The sequence below is a fragment of the Glycine max genome, chromosome 14 (assembly GCF_000004515.6).
Source record: "Glycine max cultivar Williams 82 chromosome 14, Glycine_max_v4.0, whole genome shotgun sequence".
NCBI classification, from domain to species: domain Eukaryota; kingdom Viridiplantae; phylum Streptophyta; class Magnoliopsida; order Fabales; family Fabaceae; genus Glycine; species Glycine max.
Window position 1 is genome coordinate 31,508,544 of NC_038250.2, and position 17,839 is coordinate 31,526,382.

Consider the following 17,839-nt stretch of genomic DNA (forward strand, 5'->3'; position numbering starts at 1 on the left):
AAACGTTCGGTGGAAATTTATTTTATTTTTAAGTTAAGCGAGAAATGACTTAAGTAAAATGGCTTAAGCACGTCAACAGGGGGTATAAAAAGTAAACAAAACGAGAATAAAAATACGCGAAACACAATGTGGACCACTACGGGTACATAGAATGAATCGAAAAGCTTGGTTCGAGGTACTTACCCGTTGAAGATCGAAGAACGATGAAGAACGAATGAAGAACGTCGAAGAACGGTTGAAACCTTTGCGAATTTCTTCACGGAAAACGCTACGGAAACGTTTCGGAAGCGCCTCGGCTTAGTTTTTCTTCACGGAAACGATTTTTCCAAGCAAATTCGAAAGAGAGAGAAGTGCTAAAGGGGCTGAACCCTTTTCTTCTTCACTTCCTCCCCTATTTATAGCAAAATAGGGGAGGTGGTTGCCGCAGGGGAGGTGGTTGCCGCCCAGCTCGCCCAGGCGAGCCAGGTTGCTTCCTCCAGAAGCAACAACCTTCTGGAGGAATATTCTGGAGGGCCCAAGTGGGCCTGGGTGCTATTTGCACCCCCATTTTTACTAAGTACACCCCCCTCTGCTGTTTTTTTGGTGATTCTTTTTTCGTAAAGTTATGGAAACTTACGAATTTCGTAACGATACTTGTTTTCTTTCCGTAATGTTACGAAACCTTGCGGATTACATAATCATCCCCCTTTTGACTTACGGAATGTTACGGAACCTCACTTAATTATGCAACGATGCTTCCATTTGATTTCCGGTGTGTCACGGAAACTTACGGATTGTGCATCAATATTTTTTTGGTTTTTCGGCATGTCCTGGAATTTCACAAATTGCCTAATGATGGATGCCAAGCACCTCACAAGGACCAAAGAAAGGTCGCATGTCATCAAGCAAAGGTCCCCGGACGAAATTAGGGTATGACAATGTGGTATGAGGGTTGCACATGCGATGTGGTGGCAAGATTCAAGAGGATTGGACAAAGAGTAAAATAACCAATAGTTCTATTTCCTTCTGTGAGAAGGTGAGGTTGCGTTGAGGAAGTGAATGATGGATAGAGATACACTGGGGTGTAGTGGGGGGAGAGTTTTGAAGAACCTAGGGGAATTAGCGAGTGGTGACTACTTGGCATTTGTTGCATTCATTTGGCGCAGGTAACTCACAGGCCTCACTTTGCTACTCCTGACGGGCTCTAAGACTATGCTTTTTGAGTCAGGAGATAAGGGATCATTGTATGATGTATTCGTATGTAACGATGACTCCCGATTGTCATCCACATAATTTTTGTAAGACCATCAAGACCTGGGAGGATTGGTGGTGGTGATTGGGCCCTATTGTGAATTAAGTGTAATAATTACGTTCTTAATACGCAAAAGTGTTGTTTGTTTATATAAACACGCGCAGTGGTTATGTAGATTGTATGTTTTAATTTTGTTTTACTATTTCCTATTGTTTGTGGCATTCAAGGAGAAGAGGACTTACCCCTACAACCAACAACATTTAGGTAGTGACGAAGTCGAGTACATCGAGGCATCTGCGGGCTCAATGTAACTCGCAAAGAGAGTGGATATGCACCATAACACGGACTACACGTTACACCTACCATACCCGAGTCCACGTAGTGCCAGCTAATAGACCAGATACATCATGCATCAAGTACCCCCAATGGAGGTTACAAAGGACCGAGGTGACCATTTGGACATATCGTCCTAGGAGATGGAGGAGTACTAGGAACTACTGAGGCAGTTGGAACTGACGTATGAGGAGGAGAGTGACAATTCTTTCGAGGACACGTCTTAGTTAGTTTTGTACTTCTAGTGTGATAAGTGGTTTGCTCTAGTCTTAGTTTCTTTACTGTTTTGATATATTTTGAGAGATATTTTCTCCACATGCATGTATTTTGTTATAGTAGGGATGAAAAATGTATTTTGTTTATTATCACATTATTATGGGTTGTATCCGTATATTTCTTTGTGACACTACAAGTTTTATTTTATTTATGTATGGAAACTGAATTACTCTACATTTGCATTTATTTTAATTCGATGCAACTATTTACCATTTTATAACTACCGCGTTTTGATTTTTAAAAAATAGCATAGGAAGATGTTTTTAATATTTATATGTAGCGGTAAAAAAATGATGTGTATTTCTAAAATAAATTAAATTAAAAGTGTTTTCAAACAATATTTTCAGTTTGAAATTTGAGGTGTCACAAAGTAGGTGGACTTGATAGATGTCATGAGTTGACAACTTTCAGAACCATTCTGAGGTTTCCAGTTTGAGGAACCTTTCTGGTGAGCATTATGTAGTAATATTAGAATAGTCATTCTGATGTTTACTAAGAAAGAATCCATACTTGATAGATTTTGTTGATGAAGTTTAAACTAATATACCTTTCTAACATAGCACAGCTTCATCAAACTTTACACTTCACAACTCCAAGCTATTTGAATTCTAAGGTTTCCAGTCTGAGGAACCTTTCTTATGAGCATTATGTAGTATTATTAGAATAGCCATTCTGATGTTTACTAAGAAAGAATCCATACTTGATAGATTTTGTTTATGAAATTTAAACTAATGTACCTTTCTAACATAGCACAACTTCATCAAGCTTAACACTTCACAGCTCTAAGCAATCTGAAGTAGATTGCTTCATATACACCAAGTGAAGGTTCAATTCCTAGTGTGTCCAAGGTCAGACCGTGTAGTATCTTCAGTCTTCTATTCTGATGCTTCTCATCAAAGCTTTTCATGGATAGATTTAGTTTTCATCAAGTTTGGATCTTCTAATGTAGTTAGCATTCACTTTTTGATGTTTCCTCAGTATGTGTGGTAGTGTGTGGAAAGTGAAGTGTTGTCCACCTCAGTCTTTTGATGTGCCCTCAGTATTTATGGCATCATATAGAAGACTTGTGTTGCCCCTTGAAAACCATCCTGAGGTGGCATTCTAAAATCAATTCTGAAGTTCAGTCTCTAGAGGCATGTTCTTCATCATTCTAATGTAGAATTTGTGATAGCTTCATTTTGATGTTTGATGCTCTCTATGTAATCTTCTTATTTCAAGACCTGGTTGTTCAGTACATTGTCATGAACGAGTACTCAAAGATAAACTTTCTTCATCATGCTGATGGGATTTAAGAAATCTTTTGAGTTCATTACTCACTAATAAATGTTCTAAGCAAACCTTTCTGAGTACCTCAAAATGCACACATTTGTTCCTTAATAATTATGTCACTAAAACACTTGAACAAGATGTTAGTAATCATATATGCCCATCATCCTATCAATTTGCTATGTAATGATTTGTCAAAATTAAAATCGGAGATGTGGATTCAACAATGTCATGGAAACTTAGTTTCTTAGGGAAATGATGACCAAAGAATATTGATGGGTTGAAGTGTCTTGGATTAGCTTAAGCACGGGGGGGGGGGGGGGCATATAGCAGTGTTATCCTATCATTGTGAGTTTACTTTCTGCAAACCTAGTAAATTTGAAGTTGGAGGGGTATATAACAATGTTATTAAAGCATTATAAGTCCACTTTCTCCAAACCTAGTCAATTGAAGTTAGGGAGCATATAGCCATGTTATTAAAGCATTATAATTCTACTTTTTTTTTTTTTGCAAACCTAGTAGTTCTAGAAGATCTAAGTTTCTACATGAAACAAAACCATGTTAGCTGAGAATCATAGGCACTAGTAGCAAGAAGAATGGTGGTAGCATGATTCGACTAACACAATGCATCTTTTAGCTTCCTCTTTATGTCATTAGCTAAAAGATGTAGAAGGACATTTGTTAACACCCAAATTTTTCTACAAGTGATGAAATTTAGCTATTGAGGATTCAACATAATTGATGTCAAGAAGGACATTTGTTAACACCCAAATTTTTCTACAAGTGATGAAATTTAGCTATTGAGGATTCAACATAATTGATGTCAAGTTCAATTCAACATTTGTTAAGATTACTAATGGAATAATTTGACTAATTTTAATGTTAGCTAAATGAGTAGAAGGAAAATTCAATTGAATGAACAATTGACTAATTTTCAATAATAGTTGGATAGGAAGGTTAGTTGAATGTGTGATACTAATCAACTTAGGAATGTCTTGAAATCATGCAAACAAAACAAGAGAAACTTGACCCTAACCATGACCTACTGATAGAACCAAAGCTATCAAGTGTAACTATATCCACAACCTATCAATAGAACCAACACTATAAAGTTCTTAACCAAAGAATAAAGGAAAATTTCTCACAAAGGAGAAACACTCATGCTAATAAACTTGACCATTAATATTCAAATTATTCTTGTTGTTTTCCATTACCTGGTTTCCTATTTATAGGGAAGTAAAAAAACAAGTAATAGAAACAAATCCTAATCTTGAAGATTAAAAAAATTCTAATAGAGAAAACAAATCTTAATAAGATATGATTCTTGTCCTAACAAAGGAAATAAATCCAAAGATAAGATAAAATCTTAATAGAGGAAACAAATCTTAACAAGATAAGATCCTCATCCTAATAAAGGGAACAAATCCAAATATAAGATAAAACATATCCAAACCATATTAATTTTAAATAATAAATGATAAATATTTGTTGATATCTTCAAATATATTATGATATTTTCAAATATCTCCAGATATACTCAAATATCTTCTAATATCTTCAAGGATAATAAAATGCTAAAATCTTGAAATATCTTCAAATATGATGCTTACTAGATCTCTATCAATGTTGAAAGGTTAATACAACTAACTACAATGTTAGATGAATGACAAAATTCGACTAATTTAAGAGTTAATTGAATGATGCTAAGGTCAATTAAACTATATTTGGTATTAGCCGAATAGGCAGCTGAATGGAAGAATTCGGGTGATTGACTACATTAGAAAATTAGTTGAATTAAGTTAGATTTAATTTAATAAAGATAAGATAATATTTACCATGATTTTATTATATTCAAATGGCTTGTAATGGTTAAAATTGATCAATGATAGTGCCCCCTAAAAGATAGGAAAGGGTTGCCATCTTTTCAAAAATTTGAAATAACAAATCAGTTGGCTAGTGGAAATAGAAGAAAGTGTCTAGATTTTAGGAGCAGTTACCAATAGTTACCATAAGGTGAATCAATCTCAATTAACAAAATGCACATTAGTTAGCCAAGTTGCTAGCCTAATTCAACTACTACTAGTCAAATTCAATTACCAAAATTAGCTTAGTTAGTGTAAAACCAGCCGAATGACTCCCAAGCCTAGTTGAATGACTCCCAAATCACATTCTAGGAATTTGTCAAGTAGAAAAACATGGTTTAGTAAAGGATTTGAGTTTCTAGCCTAAAATAGGCCTTGTACTTAATTTCAAAAGGACAATCAATTTGAAATCAAAGCCTATTTTACTCAATATTTTATCTTTAATGCCTTATGCCTATTATTGCTTTAAATTGTTGCTTTCCTTTGGTGTTTTCATTTACAATCCTTCGTTTATAGCTTTCAACCTTTATTTTCATGCAAATCATCCTTTTCTTTCTTCTTCTTTTTTCACCAACATTAAACGCTTTCTAGAGTAACTTAGGAATCCATAGTCAAGAAACAAATTCCCCTTCTTGGCACAAATCATCATCATTATTTTGATATATTGTTGATGCAAAGCTAACCGGAATGAACTTAAAATTTTCACACGATAACATTTTTCATATCATAAAGTTGCTGGATTTATGTGAATGCATATACTTTTAAATTAGAATATATGAAAAAGACACATGTCTGAATTTGTTAGAAGAGGAAGTGTAATTTTTAATATAAAAGGAAAGAATAATGTAACATTTTAATTTCTCATAGAAGAAAAGCATAATTTATTCTAGGACAAAATATGTTTTTGGCCCTTTATCTTTTGATGATTTTTGTCTTTTAGTCTCTAAACAAAATTTTGATTGGTCCTATTCCTTATACTTTTCTTTGTTTATGTTTTTAGTCTTTGCTGTTAAATTTTATTGTTAAATAATGATGTGACAACCACATGGGTAATCAGATGGCCACATGGCCTACTAATCTGATGCGACATTCACATGTGGCCTACAAATACTATTTTGTTTTTGACGTTCACAATTTCCTTCTAAATACTAACAACTTTGTGTGCATTCTTGCATATTCCTACTTTATGTCTTTTGTTTTCTGTCTTCTTGCCTTCCATCACCATCTTCAAGCCTTCCATCTCCATGATAAACTTATCAAACTCATCTTCCATGCCTTACAATTAACTCATCTTCCATATTTAATAAGCGATTTGGATAGGTGTTGGTTCCGCTACATTTAATTTCCATTAGAGATCAACATAGACAATATTTTTTTTGGTGTTTGACCCTAATTGCACTCCAACTAACACTGGCAGAAGATTCAACCCTTAATTGAGACATTTTTCCAAACACCTTCAAAGCAACAAACAATAGTAAAAGTCTCTTCATAAAAAAAGTACACTTCTTCAATTGGGAAAGATAGCACAACATCACAACCCAACAACACCTAGTAAACCTAACAACACCACATGGAAAAAATTAACTCAACAAAGAAACACACATGAAGACATAATAAACGCACAACATGAAAAATAATTAAATGCACATGAAAAAAATAATTAAAAACACAACATTAAAAATTAACTCACATGGAGATGCTTATCCACGATGGAGATGCTTGCACATGAGCTTCAACTTGAAATGCTTACTCACAAGCCACAACCGATCTGCCTTTAGCGTCTTCAACTTTTTGACTTTTAAGAGATGGTGTGAGAAAGAAAAGAACAAAATTATCCTTAAATTACATTAAAGCAACATGTGCAATGCATATGATGAATTTTCATTAACAAAACCCAAACTATGATGGAAAAGGAAGTGCCCTTGTAACGAAGTTTCAAAAGTTATGGGATTTACTATAGGGGTAATTTTAAAGGGGGGCCCCGTGTAATAAGTAGTAAATGGTGGGGGTGAGTATAGTTTGCTCAAACAAAAATTACTCAAATTGAGAGAGAAAATGTTGGGAATAATTGTGTATGGCTTAGATCCAATACATCATGTAATCAATTTTAATTCCAATAATAAAGTATTGTTATTTCTTTATCATGTTTACAATCTTTAGTAAAAATAGTTGACTGGATAAGGTCCTTGATTAAAATTAAAGATTTGTTACCGCAATAGAGATTATGAAAATGAGAAACAAATCTCTTATAATTTTAATTTAAATTTTTCTTGATCATAGGATTATTATGAATATTAATATATCTCATTTGTTAATTTACATATATAGGTGATGTGCATAGGGATGTGATCATTGAACTGACTCAATTGAAATTTCTTAATGGATAATGTTACCGTAAATTGTCAATAAGAAATTCTCGTGAAGAAGCATAAAATTATTTTCTTTGACCTAAGATAATTAACATGTCGTTTGTTATATTTTGATTTCGGACAGCTAATGCTTTAGAGCACTAGTTGAATAAACATCGGATATAACTAAATGTTTGTAGAGTTAATGACTAATCAAGGTGGAATTCATCAACTCTCAGTCATGAGTTTTGAATTCTATAATAAAATTAAGACCTTAATCAAGGCAATTGAATGAATAAAGAAATGAGTTTTCTTATGTCATTCCCTAAATACATTTATTAACTTATTTGAATTTGACATAAATATCATACTCTAGAGTTAATTCAGAGTTTCAAATGATGAAAGAAAATATTATATTATTTTTTTCTATTTAGTTTTTGTAAGTAATAAATATTACTTCATATTATTTGAACGTTGGAAAGTGTTACTAGAATGTTTTAACATCTGTTTAAAAAATTAATTTGATATTTGATGATTAATTAAATTAAAGAATTTATTATGATCAACTGATTAATTGATTTTTTAAGTGAAATATTATTATGTTTTTTGATAGCACTGAAAATGTATATAATATAAATATAATTGAAATGTTTTGATAAGGAACAAAAATGGATCTGTGGTGATCATTTCATTAGCAAGTTGTTGAGAAATGTGGAGGACTTCACAATTACGTTTGGTGTCAAATTTTACTTCAATTTTTAAATATGCCTAGCAAATAAAAAAAATTATTTTAAAATTTTAAATAACTATTAGATAAGAACAAGACTGAGTTCTTCTTAGATAAAGAGGGCTCCCACGTGTGTGGTATGGACCTTAGACTACACATTGGGATATACACGTTTATTTCTCTTTTTACCGGTTTGTCTAGCACCAAAATATTTTAAGTTTTTATAATCTTTGTTCCACTTGTCAAAAAAATTAATAACAAAGGTTAGTATTTAATTATCTTATCTATTTTAACATAATTTAAATATAAAATAAATCTTTTATATTCGGTTACATGTATAATGAAGATTCATATTTTCTTTAAGAAAAAGCATATTGTACCGTCTAATTTGCGTTCAGTTGATTGGCAAGTACGGCTAAACAGTTTCATTCTTGTTTTTTTTTTACCTATTTGATTTCACCCCGTCAAATCGATGCGACAGTGAACTTGATGAATGAAATTGGTTTTGTATTTTTATTTTATTCTTCTTTATTCAGAATATTATTATATTATGCATACACTTGTGCGCCGAACATTTCTTTTTCTTTTACCTTAATTTATTGTTGCGAATCTTTGTTTTGGGTCATCGTTTGTTGGTTGCAGGTAAAGAAATCTCGTTGCTTTCCCACTAACGCCCCACTTTGTTTCTTTTAGTGTTGCAGATCTAAACCTCTTGTGTGCTGTTCGCACTCTAGACTAACTGAGATTTTAGCTTTTTATTGTTTTTTTTTTTTCCTTTTTCATTTCAGAGCAGCGAGGTGTTTAGTGTGCAATTGTTGACAAATTAATGGCGGAAATTGTAGGGCCTCGCTTGTACTGCTGTTGTAATTGTAGAAACCAAGTCTCCCTTCACGATGATATAATTGCTAAAACCTTTCAGGTCGGTATCTTTTTTTTTTTCTTAAAAAAATGTATTTTGGGTTTATAAGTTTGCGGACATTTTATGAGAATGTTACTTATTCTTGTGTATCATATTTAGAAGATATGAATATTACGGATGTTTTCTCTTCTGGGTAGTTTGCTATCAGTGCTAATAAAACGGTACTTGAAAAATCTCCTCTTGTATTGTGCTTTGTTTTATTTTGCTTTTCATTTAAAGGAGGTAAACTGGTGGCTGGATTTGATGCTACACATGTAAGATCATGATCATAGTGTCTTTCTTTAGATTTCTCTTAATCAGTCACCCTAACACAATTGTAAAGTTTTAAGTCAAAAGATAAGATGCATGCATATTAATAATTAATTTTTTATTACTAAGATTTAAGTAACTAAAATGGAAAGTAAAAGATTGTATTTTACAAGATGAATCTTAGTTGAATGAATGCATTGGAAGATATTTTAGTTTCAACTTTCAAAAAAACTTATTTATTATAATATGTGACTTATTTATTATAGTATATGACAATCTTCACTGTAAATAGAGAAAAAAATTAATGGAGAAATACAACACACATGAAGATAGAGTGGTGAGAAAAGAGATTCTGAAACAAAGTCACTTTGTTGACAGAAAAGTGTATTTGTATGAAAGTGTTATCATTCCTTGTAATCGTTGGATGGGGTACTCGGGTTTATAGAGTGATACACTATTTGGGGTGAGTTACAATCTTGTAATCATTTTTATGACAGTGAAATACTTTTTGAGACGGTTTTGTGGACGTATGCAAGAGGTGCCGAACCATATTTATTATTTTTCATGTGGTGCAATCTTTATGTGTGTTCTCACAATCCTTGGTGGGTGTGGATAATTTTGTTTGTGGAAGCGTTGATTATCCAACAGTGATATCAAAGCTATGGATGGGAGCACACAAAGGTTCGAGATACCGTTGTTTGACGAAAAAATAAATTTTATGATTTGACAGAATACTATTCAAGACCTTTTGGTGCCGCAAGGTCTTGATCAAGCGTTAGAAGATGAAAGGCCGGCTTCTATAAATGAAACTGAGTGGACTAAGAGCCAAAGGAGAGCTGTGAACACAATTCGGTTAGCCCTTTCTCCCGAGATAAAACATAACGTGTTGAAGGAGACAACACCAAAAGCCTTGTGGGAGAAGCTTGAAAATATTTATGTGTCAAAGTCGCTAACCAATCGCCTATGTTTGAAGATGGAGTTGTATCAATTCAAAATGGAGATGAGAGGAGATCTACATGACCACATTAACAAGTTCAATCAACTAGTAAGTCAACTATTGAATGCAGATGATAAACTCTTTGATGAGAGCAGGCGCTGTTATTGTTGGTCTCACTATCAAGGTCATTCAAAGCTTTGGTTCAAACGTTGCTTGTGGGAAGATCAACTTTGAATTTGGATGATGTGACTGTCGCTCTTAAAGAAAATGAGTGAATGATGAGAACTGAAAATGTTGATGATGAACACAATGCAATAGCTGTGGTGGAGTCTGAGCGAGGGAGGAATCATTCAAGGAGACATGATGATCCAAGAGGAAGATCAAAATCGCAATTGCATCCACAACGAGATATGAGTAACATTCAATGTTATTATTGTGGTGAGAATGATCATGTGCAAGTGAGGTGTAAACAAATGAAGGAGGATTTGAAAAAATTAAGAGATATGAACAAAGATGACGCCAACTCCCAAACTAATGTAGTAAAAAGTGTGGAAGATGAAGATGATGTGTTTTTGGCAACAAATGATGAGGTTGCTAAAACAAAATGGATGATGGATTCTGCTGTCTCAAAGCACATTTGCAGAGATCGAGATATGTTTGATACTTTGAAAATCGATGGGGAATTCAGTCATTTCAAGTTAGGACACTTGGAATTACGATGACAGAAAAATAAAGGTAACCTTTACTATTTGAATGGTCAAGCCTTGAAGAGAAACCATGATAGCAAAGTGAAGAAGAAATTGAAGTTTTCTAATCTTGTGAAAGTGTTGGGAGATACTTCCATTGGAGGGAGAGTTTGTTCACTTTCAAATTGAATGAAGGATATTTCTCTTTTTCCTTAAGGGGAAGAATTGTAGAGTTTCAAGTCAAAAGATAAGGTGCATGCATATTGAGAATTGATTTTTTATCATTAAGGTTTAGGTGACTTAAATGCAAAGTGGAAGATTGTATTTTACTAGATGAACTTTAATTAAATGGATGTGTGGGTAATTTTATTTGTTGGAGCGTTGATTACCCAACAAACACAAGGTGGATTGAGGCGAAAAGAAGAGAAAAAGTAAGGTGCGGTGTTATCAATGGCAGAAGGTCAAAATTCTGCTCTATTAGCACACCATTGCGACTATAGCAGGCCTCCCTTCACATTGCCTATGGAAGTTGGCAAAAAATCTGCCATGCCATTCTGCTATGGTGGACATGGTTCTGCCATTTAACTACAATGGTAGGGAGACAAAGTGATTGATGTGAATAAGTGATATGATAGAAAAGCAATAAAAAGATGAGAATAAAATATGGCAGAAATGAGATAGAAGAGACAGTTGATAGACGATTATAATTTTTCTTTATGTTAAGAAGGCTTGGATGAAAATTCTAGGAGTTTTCTTTTCTTGTTTTGTTTTAAATGGGATCGGGGGATAGTGTTGAAGTTCTGACTGTTCTGTAAATGAAGGAATGCAGGGTAAGTTCGTTTTTTAAGTCATGAATTTGACTGGATCCAAAAGCCCAAGCATGTACATTTCTCAGAGGTTTTTGGAAGAATTTATAGGGAGCTTATCTCTGTTTATGAAGACTCTTATTAGTTATTTTTAAACTTATTTTAACAAGTTTGGCGAAATTTAAAAAATAAGCTCTTTTTAGCTTATAAGAATAAGTTTTCTGGTTAACTTTACAGTATAATCTATCATGTACTAAGAACTTATAGAACGAGTGCTTAATTAAGGAATGCAGATCACGTGTTCAAATTTGTGAAATAAACAACTCTTTGGTTTTGATCTTATGGTTGAAAATTGGACTTCTCTTTTTTTTTTCTTTATATTAGTTCGATACTATATAACAGTATTGATGAATTTATTATGTATCCAACTTTAATGTAATGATTGCTTGGAATAATAGATGAAATTGCCTAGTTCTAGCAAGTAGTGAATTTCATTGATACTGGATTGTTTATGTTGCTAGTGTGAGTGAAACTAGTGGTGGTTGTGGCAATTCAGATTGTGGATACTGAAGTCATGTATTTACCATCAATTTTCAGCATAAAAATGGTGGACACAGTCACGGTTATTATGTTGCGATGATGGAATTAGGTCAAGTAATTTAAGATTTTGGTGGGAAAACATTTTCTTTGAAAAGTGTTTTGGTATTTAGACTTTATAGTTTATTATATGTAAGCATGCACACTTCTAAATAGTGATCGTGCTGTATTACAAACATGTCAAATGTATCAATGTCAGATACTACATGGATACTTTTTCTGTGTATAATGATCTTACAGAGGTTAGAACCTATGTTCTCATACATATTATTCCGACTCCTTTCTTACTAGGCCAACCTCAGTGGTTCTGCATGGATGTTTTAAACACTTTATAATTACTGGTTAGAATACCACAATAATTAGATAATTTTTATGTATTTTATTTTGTTTATAACGACTTATAATATTTTTAAAACATGAATTCTCGTGATTTAAAATTTTTATTTTACATTAGCTTTAGATTAATTTTATATTATACTAAAACTTTGATGTGTCCTACAATTTGTAAAATTTGTTGTATTCCTGTGCATGCCTTATCGTATCTGTATCTCGTAGCATACCCGTGATTCCTGGCTTTTTGTATACTTTGACAATGGGATTTTGGTTGATGAAACTTGTGTTTAATTCTATTATAAGTTTTCCCAGATCCTCGTCTGGCATTCTTTTCATACTAATTTTTATGAACAGGGAAGATATGGCCGAGGTTTTCTGTTCTCCCATGCAATGAATATTGTGGTAGGGCCAAAAGAAGACAGGCACCTCATGACTGGCCTCCACACCGTTGCTGATGTTTATTGTGGTGACTGCCGTGAAGTGTTGGGTTGGAAATATGAAAGAGCTTATGAAGCATCACAGAAGTACAAGGAAGGAAAATTCATACTTGAAAAATCAAAAATTGTAAAGGAGAACTGGTAGCATTCATTTAGGATTCTCCTTAATCCATTCGTTCCAGTCATGTGTTTGCTCAGTTCTTTCATGCTTTTAAGACGTACAGGATGGTCTTAATGTCGTATCTTTACCTATCTAAAATTTGTCATTGTTTTTTTAATTTCATTATTACCTGGTGGTGTGAGTAGAAGTGATGTAAGATTTGTCGTACAGGATGGTCTTAATGTCGTATCTTTATTCCTTGTCTATAAAATTGTATATTTATTCAACTTGTAACCTATTTTTAAAATTTGGAACTTTGTGAAGATCGTAACTCTTTATATGATGAATTTTATAAATTAATGTTATTATGTCTGTATAAAAAGCCACTAAAGTTCCTATAGTTGATTAGGTGAATACATTGCTATAATTTAAAACTATATATTTTTTCGATAAAAATTAAAAAAGATATTAAATTTCAAGTATGTTGGATGCCCGAATTAGTGGATCAGCAGAACATCAAGAGTTTGTTTGTCAACATACTCGGTGTACTATAAACCGTCTTGCAAGAGCAGAATATACAAACATGCTTCCATTTATTATTGCGTCATAGTCATACCCAAGAAGTGAGTTTTCTTGACAGATAGGTCAAAGCTGTCTTCTTTGGAAGTTGAGGTATGATAAATATCTTCTGAAATACGTATATGCATATTCTTAATCAATATTGAACAACTATTTGCTGAAGTTATAAATGATTCATATGCTTTATTCTAATTAAATTAGTTAAATTGTTCAGAATAGAATATATATCATCTATTCTTTTGTGAGTCTTGTCACTAGCAACGAACACATGAATTCCATCTCTATCTTCTATCCAACTGCACCCTGGACGCTTCTGCATTCCCATATCTTTCATTAATTGTCTAGTTTGAGTAAGATAATGCCACTTCCCAGCAGAAGCATACAAGTTTGCTAGCATAACATAGTTTCCAGGATTATTTGGCTCCAATTCAATGAGTTTTTCTGCTGCTATTTCTCCCAAGTCAACTTCATTGTGAATAAAGCAACCACCAAGCAGAGCATTCCAGGTCACTGCATCAGCTTCCGTTGGAAGGTTCTTGATAAGTTCATATGCTTCGTAGAGCTGGCCTGCACGACTTAAGAGGTCGACCATACATGTATAATGCTTCAATGAGGGCATCACATTGTAAGCTACCATCAAAGCAAGGCATTCATGACCAATCTCCAATGATCCAGCGTGTACACATGAAGAAAGAACAGCTAGAAAAGTCACATGGTCTGGTCTTACTTTGCTGGCCAACATTCTGCGGAAAAGAGCAATTCCTTCTTCCCCATGCCCATGCATGGCATATGCAGTGAGCATAGCATTGTGGGACACCAAATTAGGGTTTGATATCATGTTATACACGCGATAACAATGCTTAACATCCCCACATTTTGCATACATGTCCACTAGGGCAGCTCCAATGTGAACATCTGAGTCGTGCCCAGCTCTTATGGAATATGCATGGACCTGCTTTCCTCGTTGAATTGTAGCCAACCTAGAGCATGCGGCTAAAATTATTCCAACTGTGTATATGTCAGGCCTCAAATTTGCAATCTGCATTTCAGTGAACAATTGCATTGCTGAATCATACTGTTTATTTTCCACATAGCCAGCTATAATACCATTCCATGTATACACATTTGGTTCAAAACCATCCCTTCTCATTTTCTGGTGAAGTTCTCTAATCTTTTCAGCTTGATTACAGCGGGCATAGCCCGATATCAAAGCATTCCAAGTTGGAAGATCTCTTTCACTTACTCCATCAAATGCCATTTGAGCAGCCACTATGTCCTGGCATTTAGAATACATTTCTACCAAAGCTCCACCCACAATACTGTTGGACTGCAGACCTCTGACAATGGCAAGGGAATGTGCCTCTTTCCCACGTCGAATAGAAGCCATATCAGCACAGCCAGCAAGGACACTTCCAAGAGTAAAAGAATCAGGTTCAATTCCTTCCTTCAGCAAATCTCTAAATAAGCTATAAGCTTCATCAAACAGAGAACCGTCCACATACCCTGATATCATAGAATTCCATGATATTCTGTCCTTCTGAACACCTTCTTGCTCCATCCGATCAAACAACTCCTTGGCCTTAAACAAATTGCCATTTTCCCAATAACCAGCTATCATTGCATTGTAAGATGCTGCAGATTTCCTTGAAAACCTGGAAAACATTTCGAAGGCACTTTTCATATCACCACTCCTTCTATACATATCCACTAACCCATTCACAACAAAAACATTAGAGAAGAACTCTTGTCTAACAACATAGCCATGCAGTTCCTTCCCAAGGTGTAGCCATTGCATTCTCGCACAAGCCAGAAGAACACTCACCAGTGTTTGAGCATTCGGTCTCATCCCTGCTTCTACCACCATTCTTGCAAGCAGTTTAACCGACTCAACATAGTAACCGTTTTGTGTGAATCCGCCAATCACCACAGTCCAGGAAACAAGATTGGGTGCTAAACCACACTCACCCGCAGACATATTTTGCAAGAGACCCAATGCCTCGTATACAGACCCATTAGCAACACAAGCAGTGATCAAAGAATTCCAAGAGACACAATCCTTTTGGGGCATTCCTTCTAGAACTTTCTTGGCCTCATCTAAGCTCCCACATTTACCATACATATCTATCAAAGCATTGCCCACGTAAACATTCTTGACAAACTCATGTTTCAACGCCATCCCATGCATTTGCCTACCCAGTTCCACAGCACATAGCCCACAACAAATCTTCAGCACCACCGGGAATACGAAAAAATCCAATCTTACCCGCACCCCTTCGTATAACAACTGCTCGAAAAGAAAAAACGCTTCCTCAAAGAACCCCATTTCAATGTAAACGCGCAGGAGTGCGGTCCAAGAGTGTAAGTTTCGAAGAGGCATTGTGTCGAACACGTGACATGCGTTCTCGAAAGAGCAGTTTCTAGCATACATTTGGAGCAACTTGGTTGTAACAAACTCGTGGGCATTAAACCCTGATTTTATAGAGTGGGCGTGAAGCTGTTTTCCCAAAATGGGGGACCCACAAGAGTCCAAAATGGAAGCATAGGTGGTGGAACTCGGTGGCTCGTGGTAAAGGAGGGTCAAGTGAGGGTTTAGGTTTGAGGGAAGAAGGGAGAGGCTTGCTCGGTTGGAGGAAGAGCGAGTTCGGGGTGGGTGAGAGAGGAGTGGGGGGTGAGTAAGGGCTTCTGAAAGCAAAGTGTGCATGTTAAGAAGATAGAAAATTAGAATCAATGGAACAAGAACAGTGTACGAGACACTGAATTCAGCGAAAGCAAAAGTAGGAAAATACTACTAGTAGTATTCCTTAGACACAGGCTTGGTATGAACATAGACATACTAATAAAGGATCAATGGGATAATAGAGGCATCGATTAAAGACAGGACTAAAAACAAAAATGATATAATTTATTGGAACTATAAAAAAATAAAAAATGACATATTTACATGAATAAAAAATTTGTTTAAATCTTACTTGTTTGAAAGTTTAGTTAGCCTAAAAGCTTACTTGCGTGCTTTGTTCTATTTATAGGTCCAAAGCCCTAATAGAGTGTCTAATTAAACTAAGTTAGGTTTGAAAATAATTGAATCAAACCTAAAAAGTAGTCCATATCATATAATAGATAGTCTTTGATTTTAAATATTTTAGACAAAATTACACTTTTGGTCTCCCACTTTTGCTCCAATTTCGCATTTGGTCCTCCAATAATTTAATTTACAAATTTGGTCCCCCATTTTTATAAATTCCTTCAATGTTGGTCTGAGACGTCTCAATTGGATGTTGATCGTTATCCTCAGACGTTGACTGTCACGTGTCAACGTCTGATAAGCACGTGAAATAGTTTGCGATTTTTAACCTCAGTGGTAATTTTTTTTTTACTCTCGGAACTCCAGCTCTCTCTCTCTTTCTCGCTCTGGAACTTCCCTCTCCTCCACCCTGGTTCCAAAGAAAATGCCATTTTTTTCCTTCTAGCACCCAACAACAACAGCACCCCTTTTGTTTCCTTCCACCAAGAACCGATTTTGCCACCGACCCATTCCTCGAAATGCTTCTCCTCCGCCAAAGCGCCGTCGTTTCCTCCCTCATTCTCTGCTTCTTCTTCCCAACATTGCTCTGCCTCGGAATCCACTTTTTCCCGACCACCGCAGACGACAGCGCATTCTTCCACTACGCCGAGGCGTCAGCGTACCGAAACGGGGCGGGTTGCCCGTTTTGTCAACCTCCGCGGCTCCATGGCCGCAGTGCACTTCGTCCTCCGCCACTCCTCGTGCCTGGAAAACGTGTTCTTCCACTTCATCGCCACCGAGTTCGACTCGACAAGCCCACGGGTCTTAACTCGACTCGTCCGCGACAACGCATACTCAGCTGCCAGATGAAGCAACAAGCAACCAACATGTGCAAGATCTAATTTTTTTTGTTCAGATCTAAACATTTTTTTTTCAGATTTCAGTTTCTTTGTTTCAAATCTGAGCTTTTCTCCCACGCACATTCTCATTTGAACTTCAACCATTCATGGTTTTTGCAACCTTCGTGACTCTGTTTTGTGTTCGTTGTTGTTCTTGTGTTCATAGTTGTTGGTGGGTATAAGGGTTAGGGTCGCGAGCGGTGATCGAGGTCGTATCCGAATCAAATAAACATTAAAAATGAAGTATCTAGGA

General features: G+C 35.1%; 2 protein-coding genes across 3 annotated transcripts; one reads left to right on the plus strand and one right to left on the minus strand.

Annotated features, from left to right (window-relative positions):
* The first annotated feature begins 8,398 nt into the window (after positions 1 to 8,398).
* Positions 8,399 to 13,489, plus strand: LOC100500458 (yippee family putative zinc-binding protein). Of its 2 annotated transcripts, none has more exons than XM_041008740.1 (3): positions 8,399 to 8,452; positions 8,832 to 8,962; positions 12,925 to 13,394. In XM_041008740.1, the coding sequence occupies exons 2-3, from the start codon at positions 8,870 to 8,872 to the stop codon at positions 13,150 to 13,152; spliced, it is 321 nt and encodes a 106-aa protein (XP_040864674.1). In that variant the 5' UTR covers positions 8,399 to 8,452; positions 8,832 to 8,869; the 3' UTR covers positions 13,153 to 13,394. The 2 variants fall into 2 exon arrangements, with proteins under 2 accessions (XP_040864674.1, NP_001238416.1); NM_001251487.2 differs by lacking the exon at positions 8,399 to 8,452 and adding an exon at positions 8,523 to 8,685 and having other exon boundaries at positions 12,925 to 13,489.
* Positions 13,490 to 13,839: 350 nt separating this feature from the next.
* On the minus strand, positions 13,840 to 16,520 carry LOC106795994 (pentatricopeptide repeat-containing protein At2g13600). The gene has a single exon (XM_014766995.3). The coding sequence runs from the start codon at positions 16,385 to 16,387 to the stop codon at positions 13,850 to 13,852; it is 2,538 nt and encodes an 845-aa protein (XP_014622481.1). The 5' UTR covers positions 16,388 to 16,520; the 3' UTR covers positions 13,840 to 13,849.
* Positions 16,521 to 17,839: the final 1,319 nt, after the last annotated feature.

Excerpts from the sequence above, each read along its gene's own strand:
- LOC100500458 (XM_041008740.1), top strand. The coding sequence starts at position 8,870 with ATGGCGGAAATTGTAGGGCCTCGCTTGTACTGCTGTTGTAATTGTAGA. Across the intron at positions 8,963-12,924 it reads TAATTGCTAAAACCTTTCAG|GGAAGATATGGCCGAGGTTT; the intron begins GTCGGTATCTTT and ends TTTTATGAACAG.
- LOC106795994 (XM_014766995.3), bottom strand. The coding sequence starts at position 16,387 with ATGCACACTTTGCTTTCAGAAGCCCTTACTCACCCCCCACTCCTCTCT.